This window comes from Musca autumnalis, unplaced genomic scaffold (assembly GCF_047663935.1).
Source record: "Musca autumnalis isolate F117 unplaced genomic scaffold, ASM4766393v1 scaffold_4, whole genome shotgun sequence".
Classification (NCBI taxonomy): domain Eukaryota; kingdom Metazoa; phylum Arthropoda; class Insecta; order Diptera; family Muscidae; genus Musca; species Musca autumnalis.
In genome coordinates, this window is record NW_027411977.1 from 164585508 (window position 1) to 164608326 (window position 22819).

Sequence of the window (22819 nt, forward strand, 5' to 3'; positions counted from 1 at the left end):
CAAAATTCCTCAAGCCATTAACGTCATCACTACTACGATCCCAGAGTTGTCGCCTGATAAATTCAAATGCGTGTTTTCCAATGTTGCAAGGAAGTTAGTAGGGCCACCTGCTAAAGTACATTTTGAAGCTGATGCGAAACCGGTTTTCCTGAAAGCACGAGACATACCTATAGAGTTGCGAGAAGAGTACGTTAAGGAAATCGATTCGAAAATTGCAGCCGGGTTATATGAGCAGGTGGACTACTCAGAGTGGGCTTCGACGACGCATGTGGTAACAAAGAAAGGAGGGAAGATTCGCATAACCGGAAACTACAAGCCGACAGTTAACCCCCAGATTATAATTGATAAACATCCGATACCGAGGATCGAAGACTTATTGCACAAGATGAGGTGCTCTAAAATGTTTTGCCATCTGGATGTAACTGATGCTTACTCCCACATAGAGTTGGATGACGAATTTGCACACGTGTTAACATTGAACACACCTACACATGGTTTGATTCGACCGAAAAGGGCAGTTTACGGTGCGGCGAATATACCCGCCATCTGGCAGAGATGCATGGAAGGCATGTTGAGAGATATTCCAAACGTTCTAAGTTTCCTCGACGACATTTTGGTATATGCTGACTCTTTCAGAGCAATGGTTTCAAATCTATCTATTCGTAGATGTTTAAATATTTATTAAATTTATTATTTTCGCGGAATATCAACAAATAATAAAAAAAATTGAAGTAAATCCAAATTTATCTGTTCCAGAGTCCGTACAAACCTTCAAAAAATAAATTAAAAAAAAATATGCGGAATCTAGACAATGCGTAGAAAAATATGAAACCAAATTTATAGAGATTGGGTACTTAAATTGCATATTATACCAATAACAAATGAGAAAAACTTATTGTTGGAAATATATTTTTTGGTTTGATTCGAAAATTTAGAATGACATATTTGGGAGTTGTCCAATTATTTCGCTAAAATCCCATACAATAATTAATGTGTACTGCTAAAACTTCATTAAGAAATATGGTTTCCATCGTGAAAGCTCAGTTGCTTACTGTGATAACTCATAAGGATTGGAAATTAAGAGTAATAGTAAAATTACAATCACTCAAAAAATTTAAAAATTAAAATACCTATTACTCGCGAATTAGTTCAAATCGGTTGATGCGCATCCGTTTTTGGATACAGCGTATCAGTCTCTTTTAATATTTATGTATATTTCGATGTTTCAATCAGCGGCCAAAGTGTGCCGCCATTTATGTAAAAATTTTTAAAGAAATCGCTGTTTAGAACACTGATTTGTCAAAATATATTTTTACTGATTTTTCTATTTTCAAGGTATCTATATCAGCGGTTTTAGTAGATGGATTCGATCGCGGAAGGGCTTATTAGATCCGTCGCGTGAAAAAATAAATTCACGCGGGGTTCATAGGAAATTGAATGATATTTGTAAATTTTAAAAGCAAAAAATAGTTTTTTCAAGAAAATAAAGAAATTCTCATATTAACTAAGAATTTTGTTGAATTTTATTTTTTTAAGCGATAAAATAGTTTTTATATTAACAAACTGGTTTATCAATTTTTTTAATTTTTATTTGACTAAAAAATTGTTACATATACAATAAGATTTGTTTAATATCAAAGTAAATATCGATAAAAATATGTTCATATTTACAATTATTTTGTTAAATACAAACCCAAAAGCCACAAAAAGATAGATACATACACACACATTTATAAATGGTGGTGGTTGCTTTTTTTATTGAAATGTATGGAATGCCAAATGCAAAACAACAACAAACGCTAGGTACATACACAATTATAAATCATACAAGAAATAAATGAAAGAAAAACGAAATGAAAAAGTTTATAACAAAAGTAATAATTTAGCGTCACGCTTGAATTTAAATGGAAGAAAACAAATAAAACACTTTTAAATATAAAATACAGGAATCTCGTCGAACGCTTCTCGTTAGTTGTGAAATAAAACAAATTCTCCTGTTAAATTAAAAATCATCAGCTGATAATCGGCATCTAGAATAAAGTGTAATAAGTGCATCATATTTCAAATATGTATATAAAATAGTATTACCGTGCGATTGCTTCTTCGTCCTATAAAATATTCCAATTCCAATTATTAGTAATAAATTTCTCTGTGTATTAATTATCACTATTGTAATTAACTATCACCTGGCAACCCTAACTATTTTGTACTTTTGACATTTCTATTTTATATTCTCTCTTCTAAGTCTACCTTTGATGTAACTACACGTGAATTATGCAATTGGTAATAAAGAATGAATAAAACTTAAAATATAAAATTGGTGTCAGACGTGATTTTAAAAATGACTACGGAAGATTCCATGAAGGAATTATCGACTTCCCTGGCTGAAGCAATTCGCAAAGCGGTGGTAGAGGCAACACAAGCTGCTGTTGCAAAAGTAAATGGGCCGACAGAGATTTCAACAAGAGGGCCAACGTTTTCGATGCCGGAATACAAAGCGGACCAAAAATCTTCAGTACACGATTACTTCGAGCGATTTCAATGGGCGTTAAAATTAAGTAAAGTAAATAAGTGCGATTATCCAAATTATGCGAGAGTTCACATGGGATATGAGCTCAACCATGCCTTGAAGATTTTGGTTAGTCCGGAAGATCCAGAAACACTGACGTTTGCTAAAATAAAAGAAACATTGGTAAATCATTTCGACAGTAAAGGGAATAAGTATGCAGAAAGCATTAAATTTAGGAAAATATATCAGGAGGATGAAGAGTCAATGGCGAATTTTGCATTGTGTTTAAAACAGGGTGCTGTTCATTGTGAGTATGATGGGTTTCTGGATCGTATGCTAATAGAGCAGTTTTTACATGGCATAAGAGAGCGAAGTATATGCGATGAAATCATAAACAGTAAGCCGGAGTCATTTAAGGCAGCGTATGATATTGCACATACTATGGAGTTAACACATTTCACCTCGACGGAAATTGTGAAGGCGGAACCTCTCAAGGCAGAGGACGTCCATAAAATGCAGTCATCTTCGAAGTTTCCTGGGCAGAGAGGAAGAACGGCGATAAGAGATGGTAAAGTACGTACCTCTTGTCACGGGTGCGGTGGAAATCATCTCCGTAATGTGTGAAAATTCAGACAAGCTAAATGTTATCGATGTGGGAAAGTGGGCTACATTTCAAAAATGTGTAGAAGCGGAACATTCCAGCTTGCAGATTTGAATAATGAAGAGCCCACCGATGATATGGAAAATTTAAATAGAGTTGAGCTAATAAAATCAATTAAAACAAACGACAGGAAATTCATAACAGTCTCAATAAATGGGAAGTTAGTTAAGATGGAATTAGATACTGGGTCCCCTTGTTCCATAATCAGCAATTCGAATCTAAACACATTAATAGGCCGTTACAAATTACTTCCGACAAAAAGGCCATTTACCAGCTACTCCGGCTATAGAGTGGACAGAAAGCATTAAATTTAGGAAAATATATCAGGAGGATGAAGAGTCAATGGCGAATTTTGCATTGTGTTTAAAACAGGTTGCTGTTCATTGTGAGTATGATGGGTTTCTGGATCGTATGCTAATAGAGCAGTTTTTACATGGCATAAGAGAGCGAAGTATATGCGATGAAATCATAAACAGTAAGCCGGAGTCATTTAAGGCAGCGTATGATATTGCACATACTATGGAGTTAACACATTTCACCTCGACGGAAATTGTGAAGGCGGAACCTCTCAAGGCAGAGGACGTCCATAAAATGCAGTCATCTTCGAAGTTTCCTGGGCAGAGAGGAAGAACGGCGATAAGAGATGGTGAAGTACGTACCTCTTGTCACGGGTGCGGTGGAAATCATCTCCGTAATGTGTGCAAATTCAGACAAGCTAAATGTTATCGATGTGGGAAAGTGGGCTACATTTCAAAAATGTGTAGAAGCGGAACATTCCAGCTTGCAGATTTGAATAATGAAGAGCCCACCGATGATATGGAAAATTTAAATAGAGTTGAGCTAATAAAATCAATTAAAACAAACGACAGGAAATTCATAACAGTCTCAATAAATGGGAAGTTAGTTAAGATGGAATTAGATACTGGGTCCCCTTGTTCCATAATCAGCAATTCGAATCTAAACACATTAATAGGCCGTTACAAATTACTTCCGACAAAAAGGCCATTTACCAGCTACTCCGGCTATAGAGTGGACCGTTTAGGGCGTCTGCCTGTCGACGTGGAATTAGGAGGCAAAGTGTGTAAACTCAATCTGTACGTGGTCGACGGGAAGCTTAATACACTAATGGGAAGAGAGTGGATAGAGGCATTTGTGGACCAGATAAATTTCGTTGAACTCTTTCAAAATTCCTCAAGCCATTAACGTCATCACTACTACGATCCCAGAGTTGTCGCCTGATAAATTCAAATGCGTGTTTTCCAATGTTGCAAGGAAGTTAGTAGGGCCACCTGCTAAAGTATATTTTGAAGCTGATGCGAAACCGGTTTTCCTGAAAGCACGAGACATACCTATAGAGTTGCGAGAAGAGTACGTTAAGGAAATCGATTCGAAAATTGCAGCCGGGTTATATGAGCAGGTGGACTACTCAGAGTGGGCTTCGACGACCCATGTGGTAACAAAGAAAGGAGGGAAGATCCGCATAACCGGAAACAACAAGCCGACAGTGAACCCCCAGATTATAATTGATAAACATCCGATACCGAGGATCGAAGACTTATTGCACAAGATGAGGTGCTCTAAAATGTTTTGCCATCTGGATGTAACTGATGCTTACTCCCACCTAGAGTTGGATGACGAATTTGCACACGTGTTAACATTGAACACACCTACACATGGTTTGATTCGACCGAAAAGGGCAGTTTACGGTGCGGCGAATATACCCGCCATCTGGCAGAGATGCATGGAAGGCATGTTGAGAGATATTCCAAACGTTCTAAGTTTCCTCGACGACATTTTGGTATATGCTGACTCTTTCAGAGCAATGGTTTCAAGTCTGGAAATAATTCTGAATAAAATTAAAGAACACGGACTTCATTTAAATCGCGAAAAATGTGTTTTTGCTATAACATCAATTGTGTTTTTGGGACATAGAATCGATTGTCACGGTACTCACAAATCAAACAAACATATTGATATTGACATATTACAACTCTTTTATTCCTGATCTGGCAACTAAGTCTAGGCCGTTGAGAGACATGCTACTTCAAGAACAATTCAAATGGACGAAAGATGCGAGTGAGGCGTATGAGAAAATAAAAAATGATCTGATATCACCACAAGTTCAACTGGATTGGGTGCTGTAATGTCTCATAAATTTCCGAATGGATCAGAACGGCCCATTGCGTACGCCAGCCGTACGGTAACCACAACAGAAATGAAGTACCCACAGATCAACAAAGAAGCATTAGCTATAGTTTGGGCTGTACGTTTTTTAAGTATTTGTATGCTTCACGCTACTTATGGACCATAAACCCCTCTCACAAATATATCAATGCCGACTACTGCTCAAGGGTAATGCAGAGATCAACAATTTTACAAATTCATTTAAACCATACCACAGGAAAGGGCTTAATGGATCTAGGCGATGAATTCGACGAATTTGTTATCCGACAAATTAGCCAGTTACCTGTTAGGGGAGCTCACATAGCCAAGGAAACTAAAAAAGATCCACATTTAGGAAAAATCGTTCAACTTTTAGAATCAGGCTGCAACTTGAAGAGAGCAGGATACTCTGCACTGGGTGTCATTAGCTCTCGTATAGGAGACTTACATTACCAAATAAAATATGGAGAGAAACTCGTGAAAAGACATACTGACCAGATACGATCTGCAGCATTTCGTACATTTGAGACGGGAAAGAGATTACGTGGAGCAGTTTATAAAAATCATGTACTCCCCACCAGACTAATACATCAACAGAAGCCCAGTCATCGAATAGTAGTGCATCCAGGAATTCAAGAAATACATCAGAACATTCAACGCCAATAACAGAATCTAACAGGAATGATAACAGATCGAGTAACCAACAGACGGAGGGGCAACCAAACGAACCAGAACAAGCATCACCTAGAGCTGTACCAATTACTCCAGCGAGCTGTAGAACGAATACTTCGATGTTTAATCCATTAATTGCTCCTAGACGTTCCACCAAGCAAAGGAAGCCCCGTGTACAATTCTCTCCTTAAGGCGATGAAGAAATGTTGCATATACAATTCCAATTATAAGTAATAAATTTCCCTGTGTATTAATTATCACTATTGTAATTAACTATCACCTGGCAACCCTAACTATTTTGTACTTTTGACATTTCTATTTTATATTCTCTCTCTTCTAAGTCTACCTTTGATGTAACTACACGTGAATTATGCAATTGGTAATAAAGAATGAATTATAAAACTTAAAATATAAAAATTACGTTACAAAATTTGGTTCCGATCATAAAATGTATAAGAACCATTATTCGCACATAAACACTGATTTATTTCCACACTTTTCGATCTGATCCACAGTGAACGTCTAAAATAAACTGCCACCAAACTGTTGGTTAAAAAATAAATGCTTCTTGCGAACAAAACATTTTCAGCCCAATCATGAATATTCTTGCGGAATACAACTCTCGCGGAATAGATTTTTCTCGAGAGAACATTCCTCCTATCGTGAATAATGTGAGAAAAATAATCATTGAATTTGGCAGCACTGAAGGGTCTTTTTCATACGTTGTGTGCCCTAATTGTTGTGAAAACAAAGAGAAAATTTTAAGTGTTTGTGTTTTTAGACAAAATCAACAAATTTAATCAAATAAATTACACTTTTTACATCAAAGACATTCAGAAGATGTTACTAATTATGAAAAATATCAGATGTGATTGGAAATTTCTATGAAGACAGTGCAATTGACTCCATTGTACTATGGAAATGCCACTATCATGAATGTGTTAGAAACGAGTGTTTTTAATTAAATAATGGCAACAATTTAAAAAATACGAATTCTGAAATAAAAATAATTGAAAATATGCTTTTATCCACTGTTTATTCAATAATTGTTGTGCAACAATTTTGTATGTCCAAAATTCTCTCATCCCATCGTTGATCGGTACAAAAAGTGGAGAGTGACTGAGTTTGCAAAGTGATGTTACTTTGTAAAATTTGTTCAATTTTTAATAAATTTCCAACCACAAGTAAAAGATTTTAGTATAAAATTCCAACAAAAGGGTTTATTTTGCATGTTTTGTACAAAGTTTGTGGGAAATATTAAGCTTTTTTGTAAACTCCCTTCAGTTTTGCAAGGGAGATTTTTTTGGAGGAAAACACATGTTTGAGAGCGTTCATAATACCTACTTTTTCTCCATCGGAATTTTTTCCGTGCGGATTTTTTGTTTGTGATAGCAAAGAAGGGAAAATAGAGAAATTCCGCACGGAATTTTCATTCATGATTGGGCTGTTTCTCTTTCGCTCTTTTATTAGGTTCATAAAAACAACAAACCAAAGTTCTAGTATACATTCAAGCATTCCCGGTGGAGGGTACTTCCATGCCGCAAAAAGTCATACCCATGCTTTGAATAAACATAACAGCGACACTCACCAACACAGCACATTGTTGTACGCCATAAAAAGTAATTTTCTCTCGCTCTTGAGAGCGAGAACATGTGACAAACGTTGAAAACCATTATAAAAACAAATATTGGTTAAAAAACTTAAACAAATTTCAATGAATTATTTGTTTGAACTCGTTTATCGGTCGCTTTTTAGTAACATTTTCATGTTTGATAAATATTTTCCCAATATGTTTGAAATATTTTATCGACATTCAACAAAAATATGGTGATGAATAGACATCGGATTTTTGCATGTTTTTTATTTCTCATCCGATTGGACTCAAATTTTGGATCTAGGCGTTTCAAGGGTCAATTTTTCGATATTTGGGGTCATATCAAAAACATGCAAAAAATATGCAAAAAATATGCAAAATATATGCAAAAAATATGCAAAAAATATGCCAAAAAATATGCAAAAAATATGCAAAATATGCAAAAAATATGCAAAATATGCAAAAAATATGCAAAATATGCAAACAGTTTTTGGCCGAAAATCGTCGTAAAAGTCGTAAAATTGTCAATTAAAGTTGGAAAAACCATCAAAAAATACATAACAGTGTTCTAAACTAAGACTGTTGACCGTAAAATATAGTTTTTTCAGCAGATTATTATGTTATTGAGACCATTTACGACAGTGTGGTGTAGGGTATAAAAGTATGGTATTGTAATACAATTTTTTTATTATTAAACTATGCAAAAATATAAAATTTGATAGAATATCAAACGCTCTATGTAAAATTCAATACTTTCTTTGTAATTATTTGTAGCGTTGGGCTGGTTATTGTTCAAAGGGAACAAATCGATGTCGGATTTTTTGAGGCGGCAACCGCATAAAGTTTTTAGTTGGGTCAGATTTTAAGACTGTCAAAGTTTGAGCACAATTGGAATATGTTAACATGTGCCACTGGGGCCCTGACGTTATGAAAATCTCGATTTTTTTGTCTAGTTAGCGATTAATCTCTTGAACAACAAGAATTATGCCAGATCGTTTTCTAGAATTTTCGGCAGTTGCTCTTTTGGAAGTTTGGATCGAATATTTCTGAAGAAATTTGTATCTTTGCTTTGTTAAGATTTTTGTTGCCTTTTGGCTTTTTAGGCGTTTTGCACCGTTGGATCATACAATTCCAAGCCAACAAGTTCAGGACTAAGATCCACAAGTGATTTATTATTTTGTTATTCCCTTTTTCTGATACTTGTTTGTCTATGTTTTCGTATTTCAATAGATTTTCAATGAGGTCTAGCTCTTGTTTTTATGCTAAACGTATCGTAGAATCTGAAGAACCATCTGTCCCGAAAACAATCAAGCGTGGCTTCAAGAAAATCGTAACTATGCAATTGTCATTGGTGCTGGACCCCTGTAAGGTGTATAGGAACGTTACTAGTATCATTATGGCTACAGTAGAAGCTATCGGAGAGGATCCCTACAAATATAAGATCTCTAGAAGCTTTATCCGTGAACAGCGGAGAATAAACAGTGAAAAATAAACGCAACAGCTTCAAGGAACGAGGCTATTTGTGTGCACTGGCATGGAAAACTATTACCAGATATTCTCAAAACAGAGAAGAAAAAACGGGTTGCTGTTCTGGTATCACATGGGGGTAAAGAACAACTCCTATGCGTTCTTGAAACTGACAGTAGCTCATGGGAGAAACAAGAACTAGCAGTGTACAAATGCCTAGAAAAATGGGGTCCACGAGCTCGAGCAGATATTAGAGAGCTTCTGTACCACCGTACAAACTTGTTTGAAAATTGTTGAGAGGGATTTTTGACTGCAAGTTTGGAAGCACATCCGGACATCAACCAAACATATTCAAGCGATTTCTATAAGAATAGTCTGCGATTGACAAATCCAAGTTCGAAGTAGGCGAGAGTGTTTTAAAACTACAGCCCAGCCCACTTCCCAAGAACAAGAGGCCGTAGAAGCACCTTGCGTTTAAATCGTTCGAGACTGGACGCCCCCAGAATGATTTTTTCTATTTTATTTATTTATTTGGTATCCCACCCGACAACAACTGAGTGTTATAAGTGAGAGTTTGAACAAGATAATGAACAAGATAATGTTTATATAGATATAATATAGGATATATTGGGTAAACATTATCAATAGGTTAAAAAGAAATAGAGACAGTAGATTGAGTTTAATACAAAAAAATAGTGAAAAGGATATTCAGAAATATTTTTAGGTCCAAAACAAGACCTAAACCGCATTGAAGATTTACTTAATACGAAAGGCATTCACAAACAAATATCAGATAAAGGAAATAGCAAAATGATAAATCATATGTGGTACCTTAGTCCTGAACTTGTTGTTCTGGCACTGTTTGAACTGATAGTGCAAAACACCGTAAAGATCCAAAAGACGACAAAAATCTTAACAAAGCAAAGATAGAAATTTCTCCAGAAATAATCGATCCAAACTTACAAAAATCAACTGCCAGGCACTTACAAAAGGTTTACCAGGCATAATTACAAGTGAGACTTAATTGTTGTTGAAGAGATTAAACTTTAACTCCGAATTTCTTGAAAAATATTCTGCAACTTGACCACAGTACATCAATTACCAGGAGGGGTAAAGGATGGTAAATAACTTGAAAATGGTGAGCGACATAGCAAGGAGTCGAGTTCATCACCAAGTTGTCATCTGTACCCAGATGGCTCCAAAACCACATTATGTCAGTCCCTTCATGCCCTTAATTTCAACGCGTAGTTATCTATGGGTTCACAGATATATCCCGTGTAAGCAACATTTTATAATTTCAACGCATAGGTAACATTACTGAGTCAAAATCGGCCGTGTTACTTACACCAAGGATTTTACCAATGTTTTAAAAGTTGTAAAACACTTCTATGTGGCAATGATTTTGCGAAATCATGAATGAAAATCACCAATATTACCACATCATTTCAAAATTTAATTCAAACGCGTAGGCAAAGATAACTAATAGGTAGCTGCGTACCCGTATACCCAGACGTTGAAATTACGGGCATAAGTAAGTTAAAATATGTATGAACAAAATGTAAGCGTTTGTCGTTGAAGCCATACAATGAATGTACAAATGTCCATCTTTGTAAAAACAAAATTGCATTTGAAAAAGGAAATGTTTGATGGATAGCGATGCCATTCCACGGCGGATATGTCTGATGAGTCTCTACAAAAGGCGAACCATGTCACATAATGGTGGTTATGAGGGTTCGAATCTTCGGCTTTCCTTTTTCTCTTGCAAACATCATCGGTCATTAAGCTCGACTCCAACGAGAAATGAATTAAAATTAATATTAAAATAGATCTTCGCCCTAATAGGTAAAATTTTCAAATAAAGTAAAGTATATTCGTTTTCATTCGCTACAATTTGATAATAATACAGGAAGAAAAAAGTTGTGTTTTTTTAATAGACTCCATTTTTGCCCTAAGGCCTTTTTTGGGACATTTTTATTAATTCGAATCAGTAACATTTACGTACATTGTTGTTCAGCAAGCAATGTTAAAAACAGAATAGCTTTTAATTAAATACGTAATACGGGCAAGTAGCTTTAACCGTTCCACATATATAGGCCGTCGAAGTCGCCAAATAGCAAAAAATAGATTTTCATAACATCGACGTCCCAGTACCACGTGTTAACATATTCGAATTGTGCTCAAACTTTGGCAATCTTAAAATCTAATAATACTAAAAGGTTTAGGCGGCTCCCCGGCTAAAAAATCCGAGATCGATTTGGTCCTTTGAGTTAAAACCAGCCCAAAGCTACAAATTAAATTAAGATGCTACAAAAAAGAAAATATTGAATTTTACATAACACGTTTGATATTTTATCAAATTTTATATTTTTGCATAGTTTAATAATAAAAAAAATGGTATTACGAACCATATTTTTATACCCTACACCACACTGTCGTAAATGGTTTCAATAACATAATAATCTGCTGAAAAAAACGATGTTATACGGTCAACAGTCTTAGTTTATAACACTGTTATGTATTTTTTGATGGTTTTTCCAACTTTAAATGACAATTTTACTACTTTTATGACGATTTTCGGCCACAATCTGTTTGCATATTTTGCATATTTTTTGCATATTCTGCATATTTTTTGCATATTTTGCATATTTTTTGCATATTTTGCATATTTTTTGCATATTTTGCATATTTTTTGCATATTTTGCATATTTTTTGCATATTTTGCATATTTTTTGCATATTTTGTGCATATGCAAAATATGCAAATATGCAAAATAAATACGAAATATGACCCTGCCATTGAATTTAGATTTCTTTGAAACGAATTTTGGTCCAATCAGAATCTTCGTATCTTTAATATTAAAAAATATGCAAATATGCAAAATCCGATGTCTAGTGATGAAGCTTTTAATCAAAATTTTCGGGGTGTCTTTTTTTCTGTGTATTATGAGTATGGAATATCGTATTGTTGTGCGTCCGGATTATTAAACAAATTCAAAAAACCCCGAAATTCCAAATTTGGCAATCACTGCGCAACGTGACGCATCGTTTGTCATTTATGAACTCGCGACGATGTCTATAAAAAGGCACACTGCATTTATGAAGTCAAGACGATGCCACGTGACGCATCATGTTGCATTTATAAAGTCAGCCATTTTCTTACAAGCGACAATGTCACTGACATTTTTCTAAATTCATATTTAATACACTGCACTAATATTGCATAACATTGTAAAACATCCCAATATTAGTTGTTTTCTAGAACAAAAAAGTTTTTGCAATTTCTACAGCACAATTTAAATGGCAGTGGTTCACCATTTTGCAATTTTAAAAAATATGGATATAGGCCAATTATTTTCCAATTTTCTGGTGAAGCCAAATTGGCGCCAACCGCTACAGGAAAAAGGTTAAAAAAAATATGCAGCTGTATATTTGTTGTTTTCTATATGTTTTATGGGGCCTTTTTTCTGTACCCCTACATTCTCATTTTGAGTTTGTGAAAACCCAAATAATAAGTAAGGTGGAACCTTCTCGAAAAAATAGACTAGAAGATTTCCTGTACCAATATGAAGTGCCAATTTACAGCTAATAATTATAACACTGGTCAACACGACTTTTGTTTCAACCGAAGTTTTTGTTGTTTCTAAATGAAATCGGAGAGTTATTTTCAAATCCGGTCGAGGTTTTTCTCTATCAGCTCTTGTTCTTGAGATATAGCCCAAAATCGGTTTTTACGAGTTTTACCCAGAATTTCGCTTTTTTCGGATACAAACAAATATTTTTTATGGGTTTTTCGACACTAATATATCAAGATACAAACATTTTTAAGTAATTATGGTGAATATATATCAAAAAAAAATATAGAAAAAATTCAACGGACCTTGTAAAAATTGCATATTTTGAGTACTTTAAGCTGTGATTACGTCATCGGGGGAAGTCATAGGATCTTCATATGGCATACCGGATATGCTTAGGGTGTATACTATATGGTCCAGTATTCAAATATATAATATAAAGCACATAGCGCCCGTTATTCGGCCATAACCTAAAAATCGTCATGAAGAGCAACATGACTTAAAACACTATTTAGACGGCATTTTGCACTATGTATGTACTCTAAGGTTATTAGCGTGATAAGTTTCTACATAAGAATACACAAAATCTTAATTAAAGGATGATTCGGTGAAGACACCTCACGCACAAAATAATTTTAAATTTGAATTTATCAGAATTGTGGGCAATTTTTTGAAGTCACTGTAAACAGATATATAATTGAAAATAAACGTTAGAGCCACCGAGATAACCAAACAGTCATAACATTTGTTTCTCACTAATTTTCCTTACTACTGAGAATAATAAAAATGTCGTAAACGATTTTTTGAAGAATATAATTTTTTAACACAAAACAAGAAAATTTTTTTCAAAATGTTTTATGCATGACATTTTTCAATATTTGAATGGAAAAACGTTGTTTTAGTTATTATTAGGCTCAAGTCTATTCATTTGTGAAACAGGAAATTATTTTTGAGAATTTTTTCATACATTTTTTCATTCATATTTTTTTCATACATTGTTTCAAAAAATATGTTTTATGTTTGTTGTTTTAAATAAACGTTATTTTAGTGATTAATAAGCAAAAGTTCATTCTTCCGTGCTACAAAAAATGTTTTTTAAGAAAAAATGTCGAAAAGTCATAACCCACGTACTCATTAAAATGAAAAAATGTGAAATTGTCTCTTTACCTGACTGAACATGTAAAAAAAAACAAACAGCAAGTGTGACATAATATAAATATGAAACTGGTAATCTTTAATAATTTTGCCTCATAAGCATAGGCAACCAAGGTATGTACATGAATAATAACAACTAACAAATTTACAAAAACATAATTGTTATAGAAAATAAATTGTCAAAGAAAATAATGAGTAAAATGTTTATAGGAATAATATACAAACATTTTATAGGTCCTCTAATTTGAATCAAAATGTAAAAATAATATAATAACTGAAAGTCGGACAGGCAACATCAAAACACTTTTCAACGGCGGCAAAATACCCCTCAGTAATGTTGTTGTTGTTGTAACAGTGTTTTATAATTATGTTTGTATGTTCATTCTCCTGTTCAATCTGGCTCTGGGTATATCTCCAGTTCCAGGAAGTTGGCTACTTCGATGGGATCTAACCACAGATCCACTGGAGTCAGATGAGTAGGCTTGGCGGGGCAGTTGAATAGGTGCTTAGTATCGTGCGGGCCCATGCCGCATACTGGGCAGATGTCTTGCACGCCCAACAGGAATTTAGGCGACTGCAATATCCCGAGCGTAATTGAGCCAAAACTACTGTGGTTTGTCGTGGCAGCTGACGCTCTTCAGCTGCGATAGATGGGGGATGTGCTCCGATGACTGCATTCACACAATAATTGCTTATGCTCTTAGCAACTGTGTCCGTGTGAATGTTGTTCAAATCTGCCTGATATGCCTGCCTGATATTGCGATAGATGGGGGATGTGCTCCGATGACTGCATTCACACAATAATTGCTTATGCTCTTAGCAACTGTGTCCGTGTGAATGTTGTTCAAATCTGCCTGATATGCCTGTTGATCTAGAGGTTCTCTTCTATATTGTTGAACCGTCTTCTCTAGAGCATGAATATCCTTCTGGATATGCCTGGGTGTATCGGTGGCCAGCAGATGGTGATTGGGATGGCTCTCACGGTAACACCCGAGCAAGTACTGCAACGATAGCATCTCATTATGTTGTCGTGCTGGAAGAATCTTTGCCTCCTCATGTAGATGGTTCACTGTAGATTTGAGGAGGCACCCTGTTGTTGTTCTCAGGGCGGCGTTCTGAGAAATTTGAATCTTATCCCACTGCGTGTCACATAAATTCGGGGACCAGACTGGCGCCGCATTGCTTACCACAGACCGGCCTATCGCTTTATACGTGGTCAACAAGGTTTCTTTATCTGCACCCCAAGTGCTGCCGGCTAGGGACTTGAGGACCTTGTTAATACATTTCAGTTTATCGCAGATAGCAGTGGCATGCGCGGACGACGTGAAAGTGGTGTTGAATGTGACCCCTAGAATTTTGGGGCAGTTTGTGGTCGGAATTCTGCTACCATCGACCCTGATATTCAACTCTCTTCTATACTCTCTTCCATGTGGTGAACAGAGTGCCCGTCGATTTAGTGGCGGATATCTGCATATTCCTCGCGTGGAAAAAGGTGGTAAGATCGGTTAAATAGGAGTTTAGTCCCTCACAGATGTCATCAGGGTAGGTACCTGACGCCACGATCGTACAATCATCCGCATACGTTACGATCTCAATGCCGTCTGGAGGGGGCGGAATACAGGACAGGTAGAGGTTAAACAGTTCCGGAGATATCACCCCTCCTTGGGGAACTCCCTGTTTTACTCTACGGGGCTTGGGTTTCTTGTTCCTGAACTCCACATACGACTGGCGACCACACATATCGTTGATTATCCAACGTTTCAGGCTTGGCCGGAGGGTTGTCTGCCCGATGTCCCCGAACAGCGTGGAGTGCTTGGCAGTATCAAAGGCTTTTGATAAGTCAAGCGCCACCATCACTGTTCTATCACACGGCCGCTCCTGGTTGAGTCCTCGACAAATATGTGTGGAGATGGCATGCAGCGCTGTTTTCGTGCTGTGCTGCTTACGGAATCCATGCTGATGATCGGCAATGCTGGGGAGGACTAAGGCCTCAAGGGTCTTCGCTACGGGTGACAAAAGCGAAATCGGCCTGTACGACTCACCTTTGCTGGCATCCTTGGCTTCAGTAGCGGGACCACCCTGCCCATTTTCCAGACTTGGGGAATAATAAGGGTGGCTAGCGACAGGTTGAGAACTTTAGTGAGATGCTCCACTCCCGGCTCATCCAGCTGTTTCAACATTACCATGGAAATTCCGTCAAATTCCCAACGCTTTGGATGATTTAGCGTTCCTGACGGCATTCGCAACATCATCCATTGTAAACTGTGGTGGTTCATCCTCGGCAGGAAGAGATCTAATGCGACGTAACACTCTTCTCTTCGCCCTGTCACACTCGGGGTGCTCGACAAACAATCGATTGAAGTAACTTGCACACTTCTTCGGGTCAGTCAACGTAACGTCGCCAAACGTGACTGAGGTCCAGTCATCCCTCCTTCCGGGGTTCGAGAGTGACTTAACCGTTGTCCACAATTTACTTATACCGGCTCCAATGTTGCAACTCTTCAGATGATTTAACCACTTCTTCCGCTTATGTTCGCCAACCAACCTGGTAACTTCCAGTGTCAGCTCCCTGACTCTGGGGTCGTCGGGGTTGGTTCGACGAAGGTCATCACGTTCATTTGCTAAACCCGTCGCCTCTGCTGGGAAATTGGGTCTTACTTCGGGTATTCGACCAGCAGGTATATGGCGAGCGGCTGCAGCATTGATGATGTCTCGGAACGTCCTTTCCGCTACCCAAACATCAGAAGGATTGGGCAATTCTCTGAAGCGGTGATTGGTGAACTCTCTGAAACTCGACCAATCATACGTTCAGCAACTCTATCTCAGCAGTTCCACACCTGACTGCTACCCCCATACATTCCATGTACGGGTCATTAGAGGCAGGCTCAAGCGAGATAGGTCTGTATTGAACAGACTGGTGCAAGAGGAAAGCTAATCCCCCACCTCCACATCTGGTGCGATCCTTCGTTATTACGTTGTAACCATCACAACGTACCGAGCTGTGGTCGTTCAGCATGGTTTCCTGCACCGCCGCGACCTTGATCTTCTTCCGATTCATAAAGTCCACTATTTCATCGATCTTACCTCGGACCCCATTGCAATTAAATTGCAAAAAGGATGCATTTTCTGGGATTGGAACAACAACGGCTGGTGTTAAATGCTGCGTGTGCGGCTGCTGTTGGGAGGACTGCGGGGGAGTTTCGTAATCCGACGACGAAGGAGTTTCGTAATCTGACGACGACTCACTGGGGGCTGTGTTACCGCAGCATGCAGCAACATAGTCCCTATCGTAGTCCCTCGCGTGGGCAAGTCCAGAGCAATCCCTTAAATGCACCCACTCCTGACAACTATTGCATCTCACCGAAGATTGGATATGGGTGAAGATGCGGATGTGACAAACCGAGCACAAATATATTTTCCTCCGTCCCGGCACGGACCAAAAGAATCCGGAGCAGACATTCCGGGATATGCCGCTCCCAGCACAGAAAAACGAAACAAATACAAACATATGTACACTGAGGTGGCAGCCGCTGGCCGGTACGCTGATGTTGTGTGGTCCCGGGTCAATCCGGTACAGAGAACCCGCTGCCGTGGAATTGCCTCAGTAATGTTGGCGACATATACTGAGTATTTCAGCCATGTAAAACTTCTCTACAAAAGTGGTGTCTTAGGCACGCCGTTCGGACTCGGCGATAAACTGTAGGTCCCATATCATTGAGCTAATATGAATCGGGGTTCACTCATTGATATGAGAGAAGTCTCCCTTGTCCCTTATGGGATGTTTGTGGAACAATTATATATAACTGTAAGTGAATTGATTGATTGTAGCTTCTACCTTTTTTAATACAATAAATTTTATTCTCTCTCGCACACTGAGGAGTGTAGAAAAACTGTGTTAATATTATTGATGCTATGCTATGTCGAATGTTCACAGCATAGCACAGCACAAAAATCGTTTTTTGATTCCATAACTGTTGATATGTGCTGTGGTGTCCATAGTATAGCCCAAACATTTTATGTAAAAATTTTCGCAGCAGAGAACAGCAATAGTTTTAGTTTTTTTATGTTATGGCTACGTGGTATGCTGCGAAAATTTTACAAGCACAGCATAGAACATATGCTATGCTGTGAAAAACTCATAGCAAATTCAAACGATGTCTATAAGTTAAAAAACATCAACTCTGTTATCTGTGAGCGAGATCTTGGAATTTAAAATTCACCTTGGCTCTAGATTTGCTGTTTGTTACTGTTGAAGATTTAATCTCATACGATTGCTTAAGTCTGGAGTATTTTTAAAAATAAAAATATTAATAAGAAAATGAAAGAAGTGTTTAACAGAATGGTCGGGACCGATAAAAAGTCATACATGGGCGAAAATGACATATCATCCAATTGCAGAAAAAACTGTATTTGACACCACAAGAAACACGTGTACACAGATTTATATCATAAAAAGAAAATTTCATTCTATTTCTTTTCAAAAAGTAAAAGGAAATATTTTGGTGTAACAATTAATTAGATGTATAGTCTGTGATGACAAAAAAAGACCTAACAACAAATGTTCCGTATTAATTTAAGTTAATGGCTTGTTTTTGTGTTGGGTTGTGAATCTGTTTATGATACTTACCTTTAACCCACACATTTGTTCTTGAACTTAGAGAGGGAGTTCCATGATCGCTGACTTTTATTATGAGAAGATATGAGTTGCACTCTTCGTAATTTAATTGATGTTTTAGGTAAATGGAACCATCCGCTATATCAATATAAAATAATTCTGAATCTCGGTCGCCATTTGTTGATTCTATATTATAGGATAGGACACTATTTGCATTGGAGTCGCAATCAGAAGCATTTATCTTTAAAATTTGCGAACCAAGCGGGATGTTTTCCGGTATCGTTAGGTTGTAGTTATCAGTATCAATATAGGGATAACAGTCATTTGCATCTTCAATCCCAATAGACAATGTTACTTCTGCAAATACTCCAGATATTATGTCAGTAGCTCTCACTAGTAATTCGTGCGACTTGTGCTGCTCAAAATCCAAGTTATTAACAACGTACAGTACACCTGAAATGTTATTGTTATTTAATAAATTATATTGTAATTTTAATGTTCAAAAATTTGGTTTCTAAGGAACTTATTTTTTGCTTCTTGTTCTAATATAATATATACAACGATATACAGCGTCCGTCAAAAGCAACTACATCCTACAAAGCAATTGAAAACAAAACTAGGGCAATATAAATGCAATATTTTTTATATCAACTGTGAATTAAATTCCGCAAACTATTGGTCATAATAGTTGCACTAAAACTTCATTTGGAATTGTTCATCCCCAAGACACTATCGGTTGGGAACTTGGTAGTTGCACGTTACGCGGGAGCTATACCAAAATATATACCTGTATTGAAAATCTTCCGCAGGAATTTTTCTACTACCAAAGAAACCAAAATACAAATTCTCAGTCAAATCTATTGGAAATGTGGCCCTCGAAATAGGTATAATCAGGAGAAACCTTTGTATGGGCGCTACTCTGAAACATGGACCCACATATATCAAACATTTTCTGCAGGAAGGTGTTTGGTCCAATAGCAGAAACCCCATTTTTGGTTTTGATCTACTAACCGAATATTATCAACTCCAATTGGAATTTCCCACACCCCAGAATGGATGTTGCACAGTGTAATTTGTATGATTATTGGACCTTCCTCTACATATCTACTGTACTTCTTCACAATACACAGTACTTCTTCACAATATTAATCTACATACAAATATTTTATTTCTAAAACTCAAATCTTGAGAAATATTTAAAGTATGTTTTGAACAGCAGTATGCATGTAGTTTAAACCGTAACTCAACAGGGGTTACATAGTAATGGAGAAACTGTGACAACAATACCGGCTTTCCGGGCTAAATACGTTGATGAAGTATTTGCTATTAAAAATTAAAGTGCAATAGAGGAGAATTTGAATATTCTAAATAGCTTTAACAAGAAGATAAAGTTCCCCTTGAAAAAGAACCAAACAATATACTCCCATACCTGGACACAACAAAAAAAGGAGAACAAAAAGATTGGTTGAATCAATCAATTTCTATAAAAAGCGTCCCCAAGGAATCATCATCAATACTGCAAAAAATCTAATATACAGAACTCTATCCTTAAGCCACGATGAATTTTACAAAGAAAATAAAATCAAATGTAAGAACATATAACACAACAATTTTTTTTTCATAAAAAATAATAAAATCACTAATTAAAGATTAAAACGACGAAAAAAGCTAAAAACAAGGATATCAACTCACAAATCAGATATCAAATTGAGGCAAGAACATGACAAACCCAAAACAGCATTTGTGAGCCACTGTGCAAGCAAAACTCACCACCCTGACCTTGAGAGAGTATTGGAGAGCGAATCCTATCACAACAAACGTTACATGAGGGAAATGCGTTAAACAACGTACCAGTAACACACAGAATGAATTCCAAAACAGACGTCAAGCACAGTGCTTTAATAAATATACGGGCATGTTCTGGCATTCACCTCTGCACCTCACGTGTATCCAACACACCTAACGCTGTTCTGCAACACACTTTACACCTAGTTGGGGTGTATTCCTCACGCTGTAATTTTGATGGCGAGAGCTGAGTGTATGCTTACTTTTTAAAGAAACTAATTGAAAATATCTACAAATAAAAATAGGTAAAAAAAAACTTTTTAAGTTAAACGGTTTTATGTTAAACATACAGTGCAACGTTTAAGATAAATGTACTAAAAACCAAAAAATAATAAAATAGATACAGTCGTGGGAATTATAAACATATGCATAGACTAGACTAAAATAAAACCGTGGGACACGTCAATTGTCTACAAATTATCGACTTAATGTTTAATTCGTCGTTAGGCAGTTGGCCCGCAGACGGTGAGGAAATTACTTACTATTTTCTTGCTCATGGAAATCCCAATAGTTATACACTCCATGTAAATAAAAGAGATGTTTCAACTAGTTTATCGTTGGACATTCACACTGCTGGCTGGCGAGGAATCGTTTCACTTTGTCTTTCATCGCTCACCACTATGAAACCCTAAATTCACTTATAGTTATAGCTTGCTAGCTTGTTTCCACATTCTAGCCCTACTTATCACACGTCCATCGTTGTCGGTTGAACAACTGCCTAATTATAGTGTAACATTACAAAACAAACATTTTAATCAACGATTGTAGACAATTGACGTGCCCCACGGTTTTATTTGGTTTTTAGTACATTTATCTTAAACGTTGCACTGTATGTTTAACTTAAAACCGTTTAACTTAAAAAGTTTTTTAACCTATTTTTATTTTCTAGTTTTTATTTCGCATTCTGTTTAATTCATTTTTGTAATTCATTATTGCAAGGTTTCTTGCCCGTTAGTTTATTGCAGTCCAACTCCTCGATACGTAGTCCCTGCAAAGATCTTACTCTACTAAGAGCCACGTAGGCTTGACCTTCCTCAAACAGTTTCGCACCTATGTATACGACTGCGTGATCCACAGTGCTGGCCTGCATTTTATGTATTGTAGAAGCCCATGATAGTATTAAAGGCAACACACATCTGTGTGTGTCGCTCCCGTTGTTTTGTTAACCTGGCTTCATATTCTTCAGGCGTTTCTGACGCTATCATCTGTGTGTATCGCTCACGTTGCTTTGTTAACCTGGCTTCATATTCTTCAGGCGTTTCTGACGCCGTCATTTGTGTATATCGCTGACGTTGCTTTTTTAACCTGGCCTCATATTGTTCAGGTGTTTTTGACACTAATTGTTCCCGTCGTTTCTGTAACCGACTATTTCTATCACCTTCACTTTCTTTAGCTCGTTTTGCTAAACTACTTTTCTTTCGCTTTTTGAAGCCTTCGTTTACGTTGTGTTGCAGTTTCTGTTTTATTTGTGTTTGTATTTTTTTATATATTTTTTTACCATTTTGTTCCCACGAGTAATGGATATTAAAACGGTCGACCCCCCCCCCCCCCCCCAGAGGTCCAATAAAGGGGCAAGGCTATGTACAACAAGATGAGCCTGAGTCTTGAGGGGAAACGCTAACGACATATCATTTTTATCCACCCTAATGCCATACAGTTCTCGGCGCGTTTTAACCTTTCACCTTAACTTGGGTGGTGTACCGCTAACGACGTATCATTTTTAGCCACCCTAACGCCACACAGTCCTCAACACGATAAAAAATCTTGACTTGGGTGGTGGATTCAGGCTGGATTAATCAGATACCTAAATTACAGATTCAATTTCTAAATTTAAATCTTAATTATACGCCATTTAGTGGCTGCGCCCATCTTAAATATTGAGGTTGTATAGTGCACTGTATTCTTCTTGTCAAGCCCTTTTATTTGATACCCATATTGGTGGGATTGATAAAAAATTGTTATCAGCCATTTGGTAGCGGCGGCCATCTTAGATTTCAATTTTGCATAGTAAATTGTATTCTACTTGTAGAGACCTTTCATTTGATACCCATGTTGATGGGATTGATAAAACTTAAGTTATCCGCCATTTTGTAGAGGCCGCCATCTTGGTTTTTAATTTTATATAGTACATTGTATTCTACTGGTTGAGCACTTTCATTTGATACCCATATTGATGGGATTGATAAAACCTACGTTATCCGCCATTTCGTAGCGGCCGCCATCTTGGATTTCAATTTTTATAGTATATTGTATTCTGCTTGTTGAGCCCTTTCATTTGATACCCATATTGATGGGATTGATAAAACCTACGTTATCCGCCATTTTGTAGCGGCCGCCATCTTGGATTTAAATTTTTTATAGTATATTGTATTCTGCTTGTTGAGCCCTTTTATTTGATAGCCATATTGATGGGATTGATAGAACCTACTTTATCCGCCATTTTGTAGCGGCCGCCATCTTGGATTTCAATTTTTTATAGTGTATTGTATTCTGCTTGTTGAGCCCTTTCATTTGATACCCATATTGATGGGATTGATAAAACCTACGTTATCCGCCATTTTGTAGCG

General features: G+C 36.9%; 1 protein-coding gene across 7 annotated transcripts in view; it reads right to left on the reverse strand.

Moving 5' to 3' along the window:
• kug (FAT atypical cadherin kugelei) overlaps positions 1 to 22819 on the reverse strand; it is a 651494-nt gene that overhangs the window by 197167 nt on the left and 431508 nt on the right. For all 7 annotated transcript variants that reach the window (XM_073986279.1, XM_073986278.1, XM_073986280.1 and 4 more), the window contains one exon: positions 18420 to 18860. In XM_073986279.1, the coding sequence (XP_073842380.1) occupies positions 18420 to 18860 (441 nt within the window). The remainder of the gene's footprint in view (positions 1 to 18419; positions 18861 to 22819) is intronic.